Below are 21,393 nucleotides of genomic sequence, written 5' to 3'. Positions count from 1 at the left end.
AGTCATTTTCATTTTGAAAAATATCTACATTCTTTCTTAAGTCCCTTTACATCCAATAACCAAGATTTTTAACCAGCCCAGGAAGCTGACAGGTCTGCAAGGATTACAACCATTTCACAGATTAAGGCACTGGGCCTCAGAAACACAATCCTGATTGCCTGACTCTGGACTGGGGACCTCCCATCCATGCAGCTACTCCAAGATCAGGGGCCTGTAGCAAATTGGCTGCCGGCTTTGGTAAAAAGAAAATCATGTTATTTTAAGAGCCCCACTATCCCCAGTTACTTACTGTCAGTAAGAGCAACAAGGGAACAGGTCCAAATGCAAAACACTCAGAATTCATGCTACACCACCTCCCCCTGGTGGAATGCTCTAGAAAGTGTCCTGATGACAAGGAGCCGTTGCAACTGGAAAACAATGAGTTTTCCATCAACATCACCTTCACTTCTTTAAATCATCAAAGCGACATTTTTTTCCATCAAGGAGTCAGGTACTGACAAAAAGAGAGGAAATTAGGACCTGGTGTCAATGAGGCTCAGAGCCTTGGATGATGCTGGGGGTGGTGCCAACTCTCTACCCTGGCCCTTTCCTTTCTTACCACTTCTGTGGCTGTTGCTTCTGTCCCTGGTGTTCTTCTGCACCACCTTTCCTGCATCCTCTCTGCCTCTGTCCACTCTCCTGAGTCTTAGGGAAGGGCAAGGGGTGACCATGTACCCTCACCCATGACCCAGCATGAAGCAGCCCCAACATCAGGAATGTCCAGCAGAATCTGCTGAAGAGCCAGTCCTCAGGCGCTGGGCACTGACATTTCCAGTAAGTCAGGACGCAGTACTGACATTTTTTTAGACATACAAGAGGGCAGCAATGTCGGTCTTCACCTGTGTCCCCCAAGTCTCCCGATAAACACATGGCTTCTTCACTCTTCCAGGAAGAAGGAAACATTCAACATGACATCTAGAACAGGAAGAGAGAGAACATGTGGCATACCAGCTCTCCAGAAAACACAAAACACCAGATTTGTAAAAGCTAGAGGCACCAGGAGGGGGAACCTCTTCGTGATTCCAAAGAGGCTAGACACAGAAAGGAGGGGAGCAGACACGAAGGACTGCATGAAAACCAGCACCTCGTACAAGGTCCGGGTGTTCATCTTCTGAGATTCGGTCCCAGGCTCTGGGCAAAGCTTGGATGTTTCCCAAGTCTTCCCACTGGATTGACGACAGGAGGTACTTCCTCTTTAGGTACTTTCCTGAGAGTTAAGGAAGGTGCTCAAGAAGAAAATGAAATGTGCTGAAGGAAGAAAATACCCTGGAGAGCATTCCCAGGAGCTAGAAAAGCAAAAGCACAGCTATCATTACATTTACCAGGTGGGCAGGCTCACCTCCATCCCACTCCAGTACTCTTGCCTGGAAAATCCCACGGGCGGAGGAGCCTGGTTGGCTGCCATCTATGGGGTCGCAGAGTCGGACACGACTGAAGCGACTTAGCAGCAGCAGCAGTAGGCTCACCTCCGCTACAGATCTTTACCGAGCCCCTCTATACACAAGGTTCTGGGCTACAGGGAAGGGATGAAACACTGCCCTGCAAACTGGGATCTCACTGTGGTGAGAAAAAAACACAACAGAAACTGAAAAGACTCTCAATGGGAAGAGATAAAACTCAGTGGAAGTTCACAGGATAAATTCATCCGCCCTAGAGCAGGGGTCCCCAATCTCTGGTACCCGTCTGTGGCCTGTTAGGAACTGAGCCTCCCAGCAGGAGGTGAGCGGTGGTCCAGAAAGCGAAGATTCATCTGCCACTCCCCACTGCTCGCATTACTATCTGAACCATCCCTCCCACCCCCGACTGTGGAAAAGCTGACTTTCACAAAACCAGTCCCCAGCGCCAAGAAGGGTGGAGAACCGCTGCTTCAGAGGACAGTAGGAAGATTCCGGCTGGTAGGAAGAGCTTAAACCAAGACAAAGAAGAGGGGAAGCACAGAATGGATTCAGGACAGTACCTCTTCCAACGAGGTGCAGAATGGAATCGTGTGTAGGGAGCAGGCAAGGCAGCTGAGCAGGCAGGTGGAGGGAGAAGACACAGACCAGTGTGCGGGGTCTCACCCCCGGGACACAAGAAGCTATGGAGAAGCCCTACCCAGTAGGATCAGAACAGGGCCTCCCGAAGATAAACCTGTAGAGTGTGGCCACGACCTGGAGGTAGCTTCTTCCTTCTAAGGAAAGAAGCCAGGGTCAGAGAAACCTGCCTAGAGATGGCATGCGACAAAGGATCCAAGTGAGACCGTGGCACAGGCAGTGGGGATACGAAGGGATCTCCAAGAAACACCAAGGAAACAGAGCGGAAGGACCGGACAGTGGAGCCAAACACCCTTCTAACAGCACTGGCACACAGGAAGAGCTCGTGAGGGCTTCCCCGGCTGCTGCCGCCAGTGCAGCCAGCGCCGCTACCGATGCCATCAGCAACCGATGCCATCAGCAACCGATGCCATCAGCAAACAGTGGGCTCGGGGGCAACCCTCCAGTTTACAGACTAGGTGACGCTACAGCTGAAGAAGAAGGGAGCTGATGGGGTGGGGGCTGATCTCCATCCACTTGAGCCTGCAGTTCCATGAGGTTCCAGTCGGGAGGCAGCTGCAGGAAACTGGAAATCAAAACTAGAGGCAAGAATAAATGAAGGTAGAAACTCCAGCCAGAGAGTAGACGCGCCTATCAGGCAAGACTAGAGAGAAAAAGGGAGCGGACTCCAACGAAACGGTCTTTTGGCTTCCACCCAAGTCTTCCCTCAGAACACAGATGGGTGATAACATAGGTCTGATCAGATTACTCCTCTACTCAAAACTTTCTATAGCTTGTGTCTCAGAATAAAAGCCCAACTCCTTCCAAAGACCTCGGAGGCCCTACCAGCCCCAGCCCTGTCTCCTGACAGCATCACCTATTAGACCAGGCCCCTTTCACTTGGCTCGAGCCCTACTGGCTGCCGTGCTATTTCCTGAACGGACCAAGTTCGCTGTCACCTCAGGCCCTTTGCACTTGCTGCTCCTTCTACCTGGAACACTCTTCCCCCAAACATCCACACGATTCTTCCCCTCACCCTCTTCACATCTTTTCTTAGAAACCACTTTCAGGGCAGTGAGGCCTGCCCTGACCACCCTATTTAAAACTACAAGCCCACCCTTAACCCTTGCTTTCCCCAATCCCTGCTTTATTTTTCTTCAAGACACTTAATATCATCTGACATTTTCTATATTTTCCCCTTTTTAATGTCTAGCTCCCACCACCTAGAATAAAGCCTGGAAGGTAGCATCTGCTCAATAAATGATTTGAGGAATCACTGTACAAAGGAATGCAGGAGGAATGCAAGTCCAGGAACCAAAGAGAACTGACTTAAACCATGTATTTTTGTGTAATCTGGTGAAAACTGAAATTAACAAGACTTCCTGGAACAGCTCTGTGAAACGTGTGCAAAGGATATGAATTCCGATAATGTCTCTCAATGTCCTGCAACCACTCCAACATTTCAGCCACAGAGGGGCTCGCAGCTGAAGCCTGCAGGACAGCATCGAGGCCGATCGCGTCTGCGTGCTGCTCATAGATCTGAAGCACGCGCTCCACGTGGCTGCTGACCACATCACGCACCTTGAGGAGGGTGGCTCTGGAGGGAAAAAGTCTGATATTAGGCAATATGATGAGGAAGGCCTATGGCCAGGTTCCTCAACCTCGGTACCAAGAACATCTTGGACCTGATGATTCTTTGTGGTGGAGGGCTGCACTGTAGGTTGTAGGTTGTTCAGCAGCAACCTGGGCCTCTACCTACTAGATGACAAAAGCAAACTATGTCCCCACCCATCTCAAGCGGTGGCAATCAATACTGTCTCCAGATACTGCCACACATCCCAGTGGGAAAAACTGCCTCCAGAGGAGATCTACTGGTCCCAGGTGCCTTGGATGGAGCAGTGGCTTAACAATTAAGAACTGACTTAAAGATGATGAGGCTGAAGTTACATCACTCTCAAAAGCTGTGTGATGGGCCCAGCTGCCAAAGATAGTAAAGACCAAGCAGGCTTTCTGGGACTCCCATAAAGGAGAGGAAATGTTCACACATAGTCTAAGGCCACATATGTGAAAGGAATTAGCAAGAGGGAACTACGGCAATAGAGCAGTCTTGTGCTCATGCTATATCGTGCCCCACCCTCGTGAATTCCTGAATGGGTAAAATTTGAGCTCGTGACGCACACAGATTATTGTCGATCTCAGGAAAGTTACTTATTCTCAATCGCGAACAAAAACAAGTCTCTTTTGTTCACTGTGCATCCTAAGTACCTAAAACACTGAGACTGGCCGACAAAGCAACAAACATTTGTCCAGTGAATGAAAAGGACTGTTGTGAAGAGTAAATACAATAATGCATATTAGGCCACTAGGGAAGTACCTAGCTTATGGCAAATTTTATTATTTTTACATGATTATTTTAAAAATTATTATATAATTATTTAAAAAGTTATTATTCCATTAGTGACTCTAAGAGGTCTAGCCATAAGACGAAGGCTACAACTTCCCAAAGGGCAAGGAATTCCCTAGCCTAGAACTGCAGCTTTCAAGTTTGACTGTGACTCACAATAAAAACTAGGATAAAAATAACAGCCCAATACCCACATGAAAACATGTAATCAACTGAAATAAAAGTTCGCTACCTTAGAATGTATAATGACCTAACTTAACCGACTGTTTTACTCAACTTAGGAACTAAGTCGGCCTTACTATTGTATTCCTGCTGCTGCTGCTGCTGCTGCTAAGTCGCTTCAGTCGTGTCCAACTCTGTGCGACCCCATAGACGGCAGCCCACCAGGCTCCCCTGTCCCTGGGATTCTCCAGGCAAGAACACTGGAGTGAGTTGCCATTTCCTTCTCCAATGCATGAAAGTGAAAAGTGAAAGTGAAGTCACTCAGTCATGTCCGACTCTTTGAGACCCCATGGATCGAAGCCTACCAGGCTCTTCCATCCACGGGATTTTCCAGGCAAGAGTACTGGAGTGGGGTGCCATTGCCTTCTCCATTGTATTCCTAGCACCTGTGTTTTGCATCCCATGGGTTCTTAATGTTTTTAGTATAGATAAATACAAAGAAGGCCCCCATCTTTGAGTTTCCTATCAGTCTGTGGCAAACCCTACACACTAGAACCTTCTTTCATCCTGGTTAAGGGAAGGCCATATGTGGCTTCTCTCTTCTTCTATCCCCAATTACCTGTAATTCTAAGATCGAAGGCCTGACATTGGTGCTTCTCCTGGCTCAGACACCAATGTACAGCAGAACAAAGTGGTGGTTAGGAGCTTCTGGCCCCAGTGCCAGAGGCACTTGGATGAGCATCCCAGCTTTACTATTTACTAACTGCCTGAGCACAGGCAATTTGCATGAGCCTCAGTTTCCTCACTTGAAAAATGGGATTAAGTGAGGTTAAGTCACAGTTATTGAAAAGATTTTATGAGATAATGTATGTAAAATCCTTGCTGCTGGCACCTACTAAGTTTACAGTGTAACTCCTGCTGCTTTCTACCTAAGGAAAACTACAGTGGAGGGCCAATGAGCTTTCTCCATTGCTTTTCTGTTCTGCTTTGATAACTTTTACTAAGTCCACCACTGTCATGCCTAGCTGATAAGGGAAATGCCAGAAAATGGTTTTTTGACAGAGAGAGGTCCCAGTGCAACAGATGGAAAGGGGGTAAGGTTGACACATCCCCAAATACCATTCTCTTAAGTAAGGAGAAAAACCCCCTTTCTCACTGATCCTAGATTATTAAATACCCAGTTTTAACATCTCTAGGCCAAGAAAGAGCGCCACTGTGCCTCTTACAGCCTCTCTCCTAGCTTGTCCAGGATAGTGTCACCAGCCGCCAGCTGCTTGCGCCTCAGCCGCTCCTTTAGGTCTGGGAAGGCCCGAAGTGAGGGCACATCCTCAAATCGCAGGTTCTGTGCGGCTTGCAGCTGCTCTGCCAGGTTGCTGAGGGAGGTCAGGAGGGGCGGGCAGTCTCTCAGAGCACTCTGCCACAGGCCCTGCTGCTCGTCCACCACGGGAAAGCACTTCCTCAGGGCCTCCTGCACGGCAAGCAAAGGCTGATCTTCAGCCATCTTCTATTGTAGGGGTGAAAACAAAAACAAAAACCAGGAAAAAACAAATATCATTAGGGTCCCAAGTCGACAGGCAAAGGGCCGAGTCAAGGGTGGGAGTTCTTTCCGTTCTCAGGGAGGTCCAGCTAAACAAAGTTTCCTCAGGTAGGGCAGTCTATCCCTCCCGACAGGTGTTTCTAGCGCGAGTCTTACCTTCAGAGAGGCTCTCGGAAGGCAGAACCTTCGTTTTCCACCTCGAGAAAGGTTCCAGACTACCCCTTGGCTTCGGGCAGTTTCAGACTGAAGGTTCACTGGGCCGATCCGTGCTTCCGGAGCCAGAATCTTATCTCCTCTACTTGAGGTTTCCGGCCGCTCTTCTAAACCAGCGGGAAAACAAAACTAAAGCAATAACAGTTTAAGGAAATTCCAAGACCACCGCACACCTCCGCTGTTTCTCTGCGCATGCCCAGACGTGGTTACAGAGTCGCGAAAAAGATGCGGTCGGACCGCAATGCCTTCTGGGTGCTGTAGTTTACGTGTGGACTGGCTGCCCGATTGCGAAGCTTCTCTGTGATTGGCTGTTGTGAAACCCTCCTAAGACGGCGGCTTTTTATTGGCCAGCCTTCGGCAGTTTGAATTTGGTGGCGGCGGTCTCACGTCGCTTTCGTCCTGGAGCCGCTCATTCTCAGCTGAAGCAGCCGTGTTTTTCCTCAGCCCGGGTTTCAGAACCTGCAGGTGGGTGCCTCGCGAATCCTTTATTCCTTGGGCCCGGAAGGGCAGGGGTCCCCATTCAAACACCCAGGGGGGCCCTCCACCCTCCCTCGCCCCCTTGCGGCCCCCTCTCCTTCACCATCTCCGCCGCTGACCCCTTGTGCCTCCGCCCCTCGCTCCCCGCAGCCTCCATCGAAGCGCCATGGCTCCGTCTAGGAAGGGCGGCAGTCGGGTGGCTAAGACCAATGCGCTGCGGAACCGAAAGCTCGCCTCCTTTCTTAAGGACTTCGACCGTGAAGGTGAGGGGCGGAGCCCGGGTGGTCGCGGTCACTTAGGGCAATCGCGGGGTGCTGGAGGACTGGGACGTGGGCAGCAGGGATTCCGGGAACCTTTTCCCCGCGGGGTGACCCGTGCCGTGTCCTCTCTGCCCTCTCGCAGTGCAAATGCGATCCAAGCAAATTCAGTCAGACAGGCAGAACCTCCTCAAAGAGTTGGATAACCTGTACAACATTGAGATCCTGCGACTCCCCAAGGCGCTGCGCGAAATGAACTGGCTCGAATACTTCGGTAAGAGCTCCTGGTCTTTCCCCAGGCCTCGGCCTGGAGCCCTTCTGTGGTTACCATGGCAGCTTTTATCTTCTCAATGAGGTCTTAGAAGGAAATTGCAGGCCTACGCCTCCCCAATCCCTGTCTCACCTCCCTGCTTTTCTTCTTAGCACTTTCCCTCATCTTCCTCTGCAGGCAGGCAAATGTTTTCTCTAAAGGAGGAGATAATAACTATTTTAGGCTTTGTAGGCCAGAAGGTTCTCTGTCCAAACTACTCATGCTGTTATAGTTCAAAAACAGCTGTAATGAATGGGCATAGCTGTTTTCCAACAGAAATCTATTTATGGAAACACTGAAATGTAAATTTGACAGATTTCAGATTTCATGTGTCATGAAATACTCTTTTTTTTGAGGGGGGTGGTGTTTTATCTAACCATTTAAAAGTGAATGAATGAATAGATTGTTACCAGAGCACAGATGGAAGGATAACTCCAACCAGCTCTTTCTTTAGCTTATGGAAATCACCAGTTTATACACAAGCAAACAAATTGCAAAGTGCAAGGACTCGAAGAGTTTTCCTGGTCAGAGGAAGACCCCACCCTGTTCCCTACCCTACCCCCTGGTTAAACGTCCAAAGAAATGCAAGAGACTGTCCTTTTGCTGGGTTACCCTTTACTATTTTCTTATGATTAATTACCCACTAGGTAGCCTGCTACCTGGATAGAAATGCACGTTCTGCTCACATAGATGTCATTTAATGATCCTTTTGGACTTTTTCTTTTATTTATTAATCTATTTGTGCATTTCTGTAAATATTCATTGAGCATGTGTTAGTCACAATATTGGGTGCTGAAGATGCATTGGGAAATAAAACAGACGTTATCCTTGCCTCCAGGAACTTACAAGTTAGTAGAGAAGACTTGTTCTAAAAATTTGGACATGATTATATATTTAAAATTATAAGTACTACAAAAGAGAGTAAAGTGGTGGTCAATAAGCACATTTATATAGTGCTTTCTATGCCAGACAGGCATTGTGTTTTCCAATGTTAACTGAAAAACCAAGTGTTTTCCATATATTAACTGATTTCATCCTCATAACAAACATATTAGCTGTTGATTTTATTCCTGCTTTGTAGATGACAAGATTAAAGCACAGAGATTGTTTGCTTAAAGTCTCGTAAGCCAATTAGTGACATATTTGAATGTAGGCATTCTGGTTCCAAAGTCTGAGTTTTTAACTGTTATACAGGATACTACCAGCACTTCCAGCAGGAGGACTCTAACCTAAGTTTTTATTCTACATCTAAATCTTGCGAAGATCTCTTCATTCAATACACATTTACATCATATATACTGATGACATATTTTTTACCAGAAGCTGTGGATATTATTTTTGTCCTCGAGTTCAGTTCAAGGCAGAGTTGGGCACTTCTACAGCTTTGAGTAGTTGCTGGATATGATGATAGTGAGCAACTAACTCAACACATTGCAGCAATCTGCTGTGAGAGAAAAATAAGCAGAGTTTGGGGTTTGAGCTGGGTTTTGAAAGATGAATTCCAAGTTTGTAGAGTGCAGGGGATTATTTCAGGCAGGAGAAATAACTATCAGAGCACTGAGTCATGAGACAGTGGCACGTTTGGGAAATAACAGTCACTTTGGTGTAGTGGGACTTGTAATAAGTCATGAAGGGAACAGTCAAGCTTGGAGAAAGATTAGACTAGGTTGTAGAGGCTCCCGAATGTTGGACTAAGGACTTAATCTGGTCCAGTGTAAGGAAGTGGTCATATTAGGGAAGACAGTTTGTTAATTAAATTATTATAACCTAGTAACCAAGCAAATTGTTCTTTTCAAAGCCCTTGGAGGAAACAAGCAGGCCCTGGAAGAAGCAGCAACAGTAAGTGACTTCTATTTTTGAATTCTTGGTTAGTTTTCAGTTTAGTCCGTCCACAAAATTCAGTGGTGGGTGCTGACTGTGGAACAAGTTCCAGAGGGGACATTACTGATGTCAGCTAAAAGATTATAGTTGTTGAATGCTGAGTACATGAAGGCCAAGTAGTTCCAAGGTTTACAGAGAAATAGTCCTATTTTGGGCAGGTTCCTTGCAGCTCTTTGCCCTGACCTTTGCACCTTAACAAAATGTTCATAGTTAATATTCTAATATTAATCGTCCCCATTCTTCTAGCCATAGCATTTCTCACACTAGTTGAACGAAAAGTCCCAGGCTAGGGGAGAAGTAGAAAGCCAAATTCCTTTAAACCCCTGGCTTGCTAGGGGACAAAGAGACTATTCCCTGTTCACATCATACTCTAGAAGCTGTGCTCTTGGTTGGGACTCTCAGGATTCCCCACTCCCTCTCACCTCCTTTCCCCTGGCATGATTACTAGGACTCAAGGCAGTATGAGGCAGAATAGAGTTTAGATCAGTACTGTCTGTTACAATAGCCACCAGACACGTGTAACTTTAATTAAAATGAATAAAATATTCAGTTCCTCAGACACATTAGCCATGAGTCATATGTTCCTTAGCCACTATGACTACTGAATCATCCTCCATTTCAGACACCGCTCATCTCTCTAGCACGGCACAGCTTCTTGCTAAGCCCCGACAGCCTCGGAATCCTTGTTTGAGTACTCCATGTAGTCTCTACCAGTTCAGAGATGAAACTGTGTCATTCCTTGTCTGTAAGGGCTATTCTGATACTGAATGTGCCCTACAAGAAAAGGCTTGTGAAGCATGCCTGCTTTTGGCTATTCCCATACATATAGATAGTTACCACTGGGAATAAACTTAATTAGAATGGTGACTGGAAGCCTTTATGAAGGGTACAGGAGCATAGCAGAAAAACATTTGGCCCTCTACACTTAAAAAAAAAAATTCTTTAAAGGTAACTGTGTGATAGGTGCATTAATTAACTTGATTGTGATAATCATTTCACGATGTGTATGTGTAACACTTTCTTTATATATGTAGGAATTTTTTTTATTTTTTAATTGAAGGATAATTGCTTTCAGAATTTTGTTGTTTTCTGTCAAACCTTAACATGAGTCAGCCATAGCTATACATATATCCCCTTCCTCTTGAACCTCTCTCCCATTTCCCCCGCCATCCCACACCTTTAGTTTGGTACAGAGCCCCTGTTTGAGTTCCCTGAAACATACAACTAATTCCCATTTGCTATCTGTTTTACATATGGTAATGTAAGTTCCCATGTTACTCTCTCCATACAGCTCACCCTCGTAACACTTTAAATGTGTTAGAATCATATTTGTCAATTATACCTCAATAAAGCTGGGGGTGGAATGAGAAGACTGACATAGCATCAAGTGTTGTAGGGAATATGGGTCATTTGAAACTTGTACTGTTTGCTCCTGGCATGTAAACAAGTACAATCACTTTGGAAAACAGTTTTGCATAATATTAAGCCTGAACACCTGTGTACCCTGCAACTCTGATGCCCTGTCCCTAAGTACACAGCCAAGAGTAAGCCTGGGCATGTGTGCATCAGACACAGCTGTAAGACAGTTCAAAGCAGCAGTGTTTGTAATAGCAGAATACTGTTGACAGGAGACTGGACAAATCCATTGTGACAGGTATTACACAGCAGTGAAAACAAATTAATTTCGATCACAAATAGTGGTCAAAAGCAGAATCAAGCAAAATATTGTTTAAGCACATAGACATTTGTGGAGAAATATACAGACACTGGTGTGCTCGATTCATGGGGTTGCAAAGAGTCGGACAAGACTGAGCGACTGAACTGATACATACACCCACACTTTCTTTCAGGCAAATGGAATGATAGTGGTTATCTCTGAGAAATGACAGAATTAGGACACCAGTCACCTTCTGAGGAGAGGCAAAGAAATAGTACAGGGAAAAGTACATGGCTAGAAGCAAGTAACTGGCACTGTTTTGGGTCTTTAGTTGTATGGTGGATTTATGGGAGTTCAGTATTTTGTGTCATAAGTAACATGATCTTTTGTATGTATCAAAGAGTATGGTTTTTTAAGTTGTTTTTAATCTTAAAATATTGTTCCTCACATTTGGTGGACTATACCTGGTGTTTTCTGACTGTGTTTGGCACAGGCTGACTTGGATATCACAGAAATAAACAAATTAACAGCAGAAGCTACTCGGACACCCCTGAAACTTGCCAAAAGTGAGTACTTTTCAAAACCCCTTGTTAAAGTGAGAGCGAAGTCCCAGTGTAGTTGGCTGGCCGCTTGGGGAGGCCTCCTTGGAGGAGTCTCTTCCCTCTAATGCCTGGTCCTCAGTCTCGAAAATCCAAAAATTTGATTTTGTCCTCTGCATTCAGTTAATTATATGAAGAACTGATAACTAACCGAACTCTTCAGACCAATTTGTGAGCTAAAATGAAAGAAGAAAAACAAAAGCTGTGCTGGAAACTAAACATTGTTGCCTGGTTCCTTCCCTGAGAGAGAGGCGAGCAAGGTTTGGAGAGGTGTGACAAGACGTGGTAGCGCTAGCCAAGACTCCCTGATGTGAGCAGAAGGATTGAAAGAGAATTGTAAGGACCGACTTTCTCAGCGTGTCATTCCATGCTACTCAGTTCGCTGACCCATCCATGTAAAGTACTCTCCCATACACGCCCCACACTCGGGGAAACACTATCTTAGAGGGAAAGTTTGGGGACGCTGATTGTAATTAGTGAGCATAGATTCAGGCCAGGATGGGCTCTCCAATGGACATGCTGTCTTAAGCTCTGGACTTCAGGCTGCCCATCAGGCAGCACCTTCTCTACTGGGCCAGGCCTAAAATACCACCCGATGCTTATTCCAGCTTACCTCTTTTTTTAAAGATAAATATATTTGTATTCTTATTTGTGTCAGAAAAAAAAGCTTAAAATTCATTAAATCTGAACTGTTTCCCCTCAGTTAAATTTCTCTATGGAATCCCTGCTTAGGATTTTCTAGCCTGTGGTTGTATGTATTTAGCAATGAGACACTCCCTTTCAATGATGAACAGCTGGAATGATTAGAACATTTTTTCTAATTTTGAACCAAAGTTTCCTTGTGGTATCTACATACTGATACTGCTTCTGTTCTTTGAGGTCTCACAGAGCTGTCTTCCATATGACAACCCCTTAAATATTAAAAACTGGTATTACTTCCTCTTGAATCATCCATCTTAAACATCCCTCATATTCCTTTCCCTTCTAAAATGACAATTGTAATAACTTATTATTTATAAATAGTATTTTATTGTAATAAATAGTAATAACAGTCAAAAAACTAAGATCATGGCATCCAGTCCCATTACTTCATGGTAATTAGAAGCGGAAAAAGTAGAAACAGTGACAGATTTTATTTTCTTGGGCTCCAGAGTCACTGTGGATGCTGACTGCAGCCATGAAATTAAAAGACACTTGCTCCTTGGAAGGAAAGCTATGACTAATCTAGACAGTATGTTAAAAAGTAAAGATATCACTTTGCCAACAAAGGTCCATATAGTCAAAGCTATGGTTTTTCCAGTAGTCATGTACAGATGTGAGAGCTGGACCATAAAGAAAGCTGAACACGGAAGAATTGATGCTTTAGAATTGTGTTGTTAGAGAGGACTCTAGAATTCTGTGGACAGCAAAGGAAATCAAACCAGTCAATCCTAAAGGAAATCAACCCTGAATATTTACTGGAAGGCCTGAGCTGAAGCTGAAGTTCCAATATTTTGGCCACCTGATGCGAAGAGCTAACTCGTTAGAAAAGACCCTGATGCTGGGAAAGATTGAAAAAGAGGGCTACAGAGGATGAGATGGTTAGATAGCAACACTGACTCAATGGACGTGAATTTGAGCAATCTTGAAAGATAATGAAGGACCTGGCATACAGCAGTCCATGGGGTCGAAAAGAGTTGGACACAACTTAGCGACTGAACAACATTAATACTTACAATGTGTTCAGTATCATTCAAGGGACTTTACATTCATTCTTCCCACAAATATTTAATAAGCACTTATAGAAACAATTCTAGAGTTTGGGATGATTAACAAAGACGCTGTTTTTGTGGAGTACTCTTTCCATGTCTCATCATATCCCCATGAAGTGTCTCCTCCATTTTATAGAAGAAGAAATTGAGGGTAGCGGTGGAAACCATGTGGCATAGTCAGAGGCAGGATCAGGCCTCAGGCTCAAGGCTCTCTGGCTCTGGGGTCTGCATTCTTAATCAGAATGCTGGGCTGCCCATACAAAGCATGATAGAGGGTTTTTTAACCACTCTGAGACCTTTTTTGTCTGTGTGTGTGGCTAAATCCTTTTTTTTTTAAATCATCTTCTGTTGGATCTATTTCTTGATTTACAACCTAAAGATTGCTCAAGTTTTATTCCCTATAAGAAATGTGAATGCATAAAAGTTTATTCCCATGAGAAATATCACTCTGTTAAAACTCTTATAGCACGGAAGGTAATGCAAGTGGATGAGATGATAATGGAAGAAGAAGAGGAAGAAAATATCAGTAAGAATCCTCAAACTGCAAGAGTAAGTAGGCACTCAGATTTGGGGTGGGAGCCTGTCAGCAGACAAGGAAATACTTAAAATATAGTATACCTCCTTTCTACCTTACCCCACTGCCCCTGGAAGTTTTACCATTCCTCTTAGGACACAGCCTTTAAAATGGGTGAAATTTCACCAGCTGGAGAAGAAAAGGAAGGGAATTCCAGGAAGAGGTATGAAAGTGCTGTTTGAGGAACAGGAAGTGGTTTGGTGTGGCTGGCAAGGACATAAGCTGTGAGGGTAATCTGGGGAAACCAATGGTCTCGTGAGCCAAGCTTAGAGGTTGTGATTTCATGAGGTAGGTCATGGTAAGTGACATGATGGATAGGTATTTCAGAACAGCATTCAGGATAAACGAGAGAGAGAGAAAATTAGAGACAAGGGAGCCAGTTGGGAAGCTTTATTATTTTGTTTAATTGAAGTGTAGCTGATTTACAGTGTTGTGTAAATCTCTGCTGTATAGCTGAGTGACTCAGTTATATACTATAGGCATTCTTCTTTAAATATTCTTTTCCATTATGATTTGTCACAGGGTATTGAATATAGTTCCCTGTGCTATACAGTAGGACCTTGTTTATCCATCTTGTATATAATAGTTTACATATGCTAATCCCAAGCTCCCAGTCCTCTCCTCCACCCACCCCGCCCTTGGCAACCACAGTTCAGTTCTCTGTGCCTGTGAGTCTGCTTCTGCTTTGTAGATATGTTCATTTGTGCCATATTTTAGATACCACATGTGATATATATGTGGCCTTTCTCTGGCTTATTCACTTTTATGGTGATCTCTAGTTGCATCCATGTTGCTACAAATGGCATTGTTTTGTTCTTTTTTGCGGCCAAGTAGTATTCCATTGTGTGTATACCACCTCTGCTTTATCCATTTGTCGATGGACACTTAGGTTGCTCCCATGTGTTGGTGATTGTGAACAGTGCTGCCATGAGCACAGGGGTGCGTGCACCCTTTTGAGCTGTAGTTTTGCCCCGGCGTGTGCCCAGGAGTGGGATTGCTGGGTCAGAGTGTGATTGTGCCTTTATAGTTTTCTGAGGAACCTCACGCTGCTTTCCATAATGGCTGCACCAACTTGCATTCCCACCAGCAGTGTAGAAGGGCTCCCTTTTCTCCACACTCTCTCCAGCATTTATCATTTGTAGTTTTTAACAGTGGTCCTTCTGACTAGTGTGAGGAGGTACCTCGTAGTTTTGATTTACATTTCTCTAATAATCAGTGATGATGAGCATCTTTTCATGCGCCTACTGGCCATCTTTGGAGAAATGTCTGTTAAGGTCTTAAGGTCCTCTGCCCATTTTTCGATTTTTTTTTTTTTTTTTTTGTGGTTGAGTTGTATGAGCTGTTTGTATATTTTGGAGATTAAGCCCTTGTCTGTGACATCATTTGCAAATATTTTCTTCCATTCTGTAGGTTTGTGTTTTTTTTGTTGTTGTTTAATGTTTCCTTTGCTGTGCAAAATTTGTAAGTCCCAAAATTCAGTCCCATTTGTTTATTTTTATTTCTGTTGTCTTGGGAGACTGACCTAAGAAAACATTGGTACAATTTATGTCAGAGAATGTTTTGCCTATGCTCTCTTCTAAGAGTTTTATGGTGTCATGTCTTGTGTTTGTCTTTAAGCCGTTCTGCATTTATTTTTTTGCACAGTGTGAGGGTGTGTTCTAGCTTTATTGATTTCTATGCAGGGGCTGCTGTAATTCTTGAACTGAGGCCCTGACCCTGTGAAAAGAGAAGGGATAAGGTTTACAAAGGAGAGTGGGCAAGATTGGTGGAGAGAAGCAGTGACCTGGGACGACCAGGTGGTTTCTGGCTTAGGGAACTGCCGTCTGGTGGAACTGGGGCATGGGAGGAGGAGGGGTGCTGGGCCAGGGCAAAGGGAAGCAGTTAGTCTGTCAGCTGTTTGACCTGCTGAGTGTGTAATACTTCTCCAGCATGTCTAGCCCTGACAGAAATCTCAGCCTGGAGCTCAGGCAGAAGTAAGAGACTGAGAGACACCGACTCCCAGATCTTTAGGTGGTTGTCCCAGCAGGGAGGTCAGTGAGGTTGTACGGGGAGAATGTGGAGGGGAGCCTGAGGGTGGACTCTGGAGGGAAGGTAGAAAGAGGAGCTCATGAGGCAGCCTGCAGAGCAGAAGGCCAGCCAGGAAAGCAAGGGTGGTGGGTCGATCTTCGGAACAAGGGAGGATCATCAGAAGGTACCTGATTCTTGTCACGTACCTCCAAGGATTCGCAAGGGTGAGGGCTGCTGAGGGTTCCTTGTGTTGGGCACCTGGGTGCCCTTAGTGACTGTCACAGCAATGCTGTATGAGGGGGTGGGAGCAGGGTAGGGCAACCAACCAAGCTGCACTCAGTTCAAAAGGCACTTACCTTTAATCTTGGTCAAAGTTCTCTAATTGGAAGACTCAGGCAGTATAATTCTTAGTTGACCAATTCTGCTCTGGATTATTTAAGTCACTGTGAGTTCTGTAAGGTATACCTTCTGATGTTCAGATATTCAGTTCTTTTCCAGAGCTGGTATCCTTCTCCCTAAGCTTTCCCCTTTGTGGGGCTTTTTGTAACCTCAGTTTCATTTGTTTGTGACTTCAGGCTAAAAGGTGTCCTCCATCCAAGAAGAGAACCCAGTCCATACAAGGGAAAGGCAAAAATAAAAGGTAACAGGTTTTCCAAATTCAGATGTGCTTTTGGTTTTATTGGAGAGCCACATTCATCGTGGCAGGAATGGGCGATAAAGGGGCTTTTGTAACTTGTTTTCAAGTAGAGCTTCACATCATCGAACCCACCAGTATCTGAGCTTGGGGGGCCTCTAGAAACCGTCTGACCCAACACCTTCTGTGGTTCTTCTGCCCATGTTCTGTGTCTCCCCCTCTTTTAAAAATGCAAACAGGGAGATTAATAAGACACAGAAACATACAGTAAGCACTGCATGTTTTGTTCAGTTGCCAGACAATCCGTGTGTAGAGCTACCCACATGGTTAGTCACAAAGTGGCTATCACCTACCTGTGGCTAGTTTCTTGAAAAATTCCTCCTGGTCCTGCTAAGCAGTGAATCACCATGGACTTGAATTTCTTATGCTGGGAGGGTGGGGGAGGGGACTGCCTCTTAACGAGCTCAGGAAAGGAGTCACTGGAGCGTGTCTGTGAAGAGTGAGCTCCTCTCTCTTCTTCCTGGGCAGTGGGAGCTGTCTGGCAAGAGGACAGGAGCTCCACCGAGGGGGCCTACAGGGTGCAGAGGGGCTGTCTCCTTCCTCTCGTTCCCTTAGCTTGACTGAGAAGTCAGATTCTGGAGGCAGACTGCCTGGGTTCAGGGTTCTGGCTCTGCCCTAATGTCCCCGAGTTTCTGCGTCTGAAAATGAGGATAATGGTGCGTCTCACAGGGTGGTGAAGAGGCTGCACGAGCTAATGTGTGGAAGGCGCCCAGGACAGGCTCTGACATGCTCAGTGTTACCTGCTTCTACGCTGTAGTCACTGGACCTGAGAGTTGGTGCACCTAATGGCTGTGTCTTTCCCGTAGGTCAAGCCATTACGCCACCGTTACCCCAGCTGTGGGCCGACTGGAGTTGTCTCTGGTGAAACCAACTCCAGGCCTGACACCCAGGTTTGACTCAAGGTGAGTACTGGCAGCAGCGCTTGGATTTTGGTGGGAGCCCAATACTTGACATTTGTCAGAAAAGAAGAGTATTTAAGAAAATACTGGAAAGCCTCACTCAGGAGCGTTTCCTAATGTTTGCCTCTCCCCTGAGAGCAGGTTCACCTGTTTTCAGTGGCAAAATGATTGTTTATCTGATGAGAGGGAGGAGACCAGTCTGTCCCTGATGACTTGGAGGCCTCTAGTGACTATTTCGGCCCTTTCTGATTCTGATTAAGTGTATTTTAAGTTGGTAGGTACTCTTCCCATACCCTTGGTAGGAGTGAAAATTAACACCACCTTTTGGGAGACCAATATAAATAAGGATGTTTTTACAGCATAAATTAATCCCTTCTACAGTGCTGGTCAACTAGATAGCAGATGCTGTGTAGCCATTAAAAAGTAAGCTGCTCTGCATGTGCTGATGGGAAGAGCCTCATGGTCAGGAGCCTCTCCACACAGGCGGCAGAGCAGCACGCCCCATACGGTCCCATTTGATAGTTTCTGGAGGGATGCATAAGGAACTGGGCATGCTTGTCTCTGGAGTGGGAGAGGGAGGAAGACCTACCTTCTACTTCTAATTCTCACTCCTCCTTAACTTTTTTTTTTGCATGAGTATATAGCAAAGGACATTTAGGGAAAAGAGATGGAAGCACTTTAAAGATCTCAAGAAAGTCAGTTTGGAAATTAATATAATGATGTCATCACTGAACCATCCTCCTTTGACCCTGGAAAATTTCTCCTGATGGAAGCACATAGCCACTCTTAGAAATATATTAGCCACCGTTTATTTCTGGCTTTGTGGGTGGATGGATGGGTGGGTGACTGCTCTCCATATGGAGCTCTGGACCTAAAATTTACATGGATAAGAATTTACTTTTGCTAGATGTATGTTTGATAATTACAGCCTCCTTTATCCAGCTGTGTTGAGTCATTACTGCTTTTTAACCCTAAATTTAGAACGCGCCTTCTTAGAAATGTGATTTGAAAACTGCATCTTGAGGCCAGATGGAGTTTGGAAGGGCTCATAGCGCCTGGTGTCATTCAATCTGCCAAGCCATCTTTACAGACATTTCCCCACTTTATAGGATCTTCAAGACCCCGGGTCTGCGTACTCCAGCGGCCAGAGAGCGGATTTACAATGTCTCTGTGAACGGCAGCCCTCTCGCCGACAGCAAAGAGATATTCCTCACTGTGCCAGTGGGAGGCGGAGAGGTACGTGTTCCAGGGAGGGGTGGGTCAGGCCACCGTGAGCTGCTTACTCACCATTTCTTTCTCTTGTCCATCACCCACTTCTCTCCCGGAACCCAAAGTCTTTTGGTTGCCTGGCTCATCATCTCCACACTTCTGTAGGACTCAGAACCATTTCCTCTCCCAGGGTAGAGCTCCAGACTGGGAGGATTCTTGCCCAGCTCTGCGTTCCATTTGCTCATCAGCTAACATAGGCCCACGTATCTTGTATTAATAGCAGATGTGGAAGACATTCCTGCCCTCGAGTAGCGGTCAGTAGTCAAGCTAGGCTCCCAATTAATAACATAGCATGTGATATGTGCAGTGAGGGACATTTTAAAGGGTGTGCAGAGGAGGGCACTGTCAGGGTGCATGCTTTAGTCTAGAAAGGGGAGCATGAGGGTCTTCCACTTGGTGTAACTTTGAGGAGTCTGAAGCAGGCAGAACAGAGCAAGTTGCTGACCTCCGCTCGGGGACAGAGGGGATGGTTTATCTTACATGAGGTCTGCAGGGCATTTCTAAGCTAACGTGCACCCCTTGTCTTCAGCTGATCCAGCCATTGACCCAGTGATAAACGCCAACATCACTGTCTCCTTGGGACTCACACCCCTCCTGCCTGCCTTGCCACCACCCCCCACAAGTGCAGGACATCAAGGGGACCCCCAGGGCACCCTGGGCTGCTGGCAGAGGTTCCTGCTCTGAGGGACCAGCCACTTTAACCCTCTCCCCTCCCCACAGAGCATGCGGTTATTGGCCAGTGACTTGCAGAGGATCGATATTGCCCAGCTGGATCCAGAGGCCCTGGGAAACATTAAGAAGCTCTCCGTAAGTCATTCATGCTCCTCTCCACACACCGGGTGGAGCCTTCTGGGTTTAGCCATTCTTAGGCTTGCCTTTTGGGTCTGGGCTACTGCTTTACACTTACAACTGTTTCCCCCAAGGAATTTTGACGCTAGGTTCTCCTGCTTACCTAGCAGCAATTCTGTCCCTAAACTGATGTTGAATTTTGATCCAACCCAGAGTGCCTACCACAGAAGTTCCACAAGAAAATCAAAATTCTGCTTCATTCAGGCAGTTGGTTTCTGTATGTTATGGCACAGCAGTTGACCTCTGGGAACTGCAGCTTCCTCACAGCAGTTCAGGAAGAGGGTGAGGAACCTGTTGGAAGGAATCCCACAGAATTGGAGGGTGCTGACCAGCCAGGCCCTGTGGGTGGTGGGACCACAGTGCCGGGGGTTGGTGGGGCTCTGCTCTGCTGCGTCAGCTCCTTTAGCACCTCTGTCTTTGGGGCCCAAGCACTCATTTCTCCTGCACCTGTGCTTCCTCCCTAAGCAGAACATCACCTTCTCCATGAGGCTGTTGGTTCTCCTCCCCCCTACCTCGGGTCTGGATGCAGTTCTGGGTAGTTGCACTTACTCCATTGCCCAGCGTGGGCTGTCCAGTGTTAGTCCTCAGTTAAATTCTCAAGAGGAAGAATCTGCAATTCCGTTCTCGGCTTTGGTCCGACGGGCCACCCTGGTCCTGTCAGCTGGCTTAGTGTGGGGGACGGGAACACGTAGCACAAACGTGGCTGCTGTTGGGGTAGGGTCTGTGAAGGTCATGTCCAGGAGGCGGATGAGGGCGGAGCTGCTTTCTCAAACGTGTCATTCGGAACACAGGCCGGTGCTGAGACTGGGCACATACCAGCCACCCGAACCTGGGGACATCCTTCATCAAGCTGGACCTCCAGCACTGCCATTCCCAAATGGTACCTTCACTGTCTCATCTGAGATGGCATTTTGCTGCTTTGTTCAGATGAGAAACAGAGATGCAGAAAGTTTAGTCCAGTGTGCGTTGGTGGTCTAGTGGTGAGCATAGCTGCCTTCCAGAAAGGTTAGTTCGTTCATGTATGAATAGAGGATGGAGAGCTGAGATGCAGTCAGACTGGCCCAGTCCCAGAGTCAGTGCTCCCTGAGTAGACTAAGGGACGGGTGGGCATGTCTGCCCAGCACCACCCACTGAACGACCTCTCCTCCTTTCAGAGCCGTCTTGCTCAAATCTGTGGCACCATACGAACTCAAAAATGAAGCTGCTATTCCAAGACGGGACAGGATGGGCCTTCAGTGGGCACTTGTGGGACCCTGAAGAAACCTCTCCTTTTGGCTTACTGTTTGTTTGAGTGTGAAGTCCCAGAGCACAGCGTGGTATTCCTCTTGGAGAACTCAGGAAGCTTTGCTTTGGGCACCTCCCAAGCCAAGTGACAAAGACACTGCCTCTGCGTCCATACAGTCCAAACTTCCACCCTTCTGTGAACCGAATGCTCCTTCCTGCTCCTGGAGTGGCCGCCTCTGCCTCCTGCAGCTCCGCGTCCTCTTTGCCCTGCCCCGACTCAGAGGAACCTTGTGTTCCAGGAGGACTGCCAATCACTCTCACCAGAGAGCCCTGTGCAGCTGGGCTCCCAGCCTCCCAGCATAGAGGCTGGGAGCTGTAAGCTCCAAGAAGGGAGCTCCATGAGAGGGCGGCTCCGAAGCTGGAAGGGACTGTGCGGATGGGGCCAGGACCAGCCACAGCTGTGACCCCAGCAGGACACATCTTCCCCCCATGCCCATCCCCTCCTCCTGCGGTGGCTGCTGCCGGGGCTCTGCGGTCTTATGCCTGCCGTGCTCAGTAGTTCTGTCTCAAGCTGATTT

At 46.5% G+C, this 21,393-nt stretch overlaps 2 protein-coding genes across 2 annotated transcripts; one reads left to right on the top strand and one right to left on the bottom strand.

Moving 5' to 3' along the window:
• Positions 1 to 841: 841 nt before the first annotated feature.
• On the bottom strand, positions 842 to 6,419 carry C3H1orf109 (chromosome 3 C1orf109 homolog). The gene is made up of 5 exons (XM_052637905.1): positions 6,311 to 6,419; positions 5,844 to 6,121; positions 3,472 to 3,648; positions 1,124 to 1,245; positions 842 to 954 (listed from the first exon to the last, which is right to left on the bottom strand). Exons 2-5 carry the CDS (start codon positions 6,116 to 6,118, stop codon positions 917 to 919), a joined length of 612 nt encoding a protein of 203 aa, XP_052493865.1. The 5' UTR covers positions 6,119 to 6,121; positions 6,311 to 6,419; the 3' UTR covers positions 842 to 916.
• A 591-nt stretch (positions 6,420 to 7,010) lies between these two features.
• Positions 7,011 to 20,805, top strand: CDCA8 (cell division cycle associated 8). The gene is made up of 10 exons (XM_052637804.1): positions 7,011 to 7,107; positions 7,247 to 7,375; positions 9,210 to 9,250; positions 11,443 to 11,515; positions 13,766 to 13,848; positions 16,456 to 16,520; positions 17,381 to 17,476; positions 18,583 to 18,709; positions 19,463 to 19,549; positions 20,746 to 20,805. The coding sequence occupies exons 1-10, from the start codon at positions 7,011 to 7,013 to the stop codon at positions 20,788 to 20,790; spliced, it is 843 nt and encodes a 280-aa protein (XP_052493764.1). The 3' UTR covers positions 20,791 to 20,805.
• The last annotated feature ends 588 nt before the right edge of the window (positions 20,806 to 21,393 follow it).

The sequence above is a fragment of the Budorcas taxicolor genome, chromosome 3, assembly GCF_023091745.1.
Source record: "Budorcas taxicolor isolate Tak-1 chromosome 3, Takin1.1, whole genome shotgun sequence".
Classification (NCBI taxonomy): domain Eukaryota; kingdom Metazoa; phylum Chordata; class Mammalia; order Artiodactyla; family Bovidae; genus Budorcas; species Budorcas taxicolor.
The sequence above is the reverse complement of the archived record's forward strand: the minus strand, read 5'-3'. Positions and strand labels throughout refer to the sequence as shown.

What these genes read in the sequence shown, in the direction of transcription:
- C3H1orf109 (XM_052637905.1), bottom strand. Translation starts at nt 6,118, where the DNA reads ATGGCTGAAGATCAGCCTTTGCTTGCCGTGCAGGAGGCCCTGAGGAAG. An exon ending in ATTGAGAGACATTATCGGAA is followed by an intron (nt 1,246 to 3,471) that starts TTCATATCCTTT and finishes TTAACTCTCAGG; the next exon opens with AAAGTACCTAAAGAGGAAGT. An exon ending in ACACCCGGACCTTGTACGAG is followed by an intron (nt 955 to 1,123) that starts GTGCTGGTTTTC and finishes TTCCTGTTCTAG; the next exon opens with ATGTCATGTTGAATGTTTCC.
- CDCA8 (XM_052637804.1), top strand. Translation starts at nt 7,011, where the DNA reads ATGGCTCCGTCTAGGAAGGGCGGCAGTCGGGTGGCTAAGACCAATGCG. An exon ending in GAACTGGCTCGAATACTTCG is followed by an intron (nt 7,376 to 9,209) that starts GTAAGAGCTCCT and finishes TTCTTTTCAAAG; the next exon opens with CCCTTGGAGGAAACAAGCAG. An exon ending in CCCTGGAAGAAGCAGCAACA is followed by an intron (nt 9,251 to 11,442) that starts GTAAGTGACTTC and finishes TGTTTGGCACAG; the next exon opens with GCTGACTTGGATATCACAGA.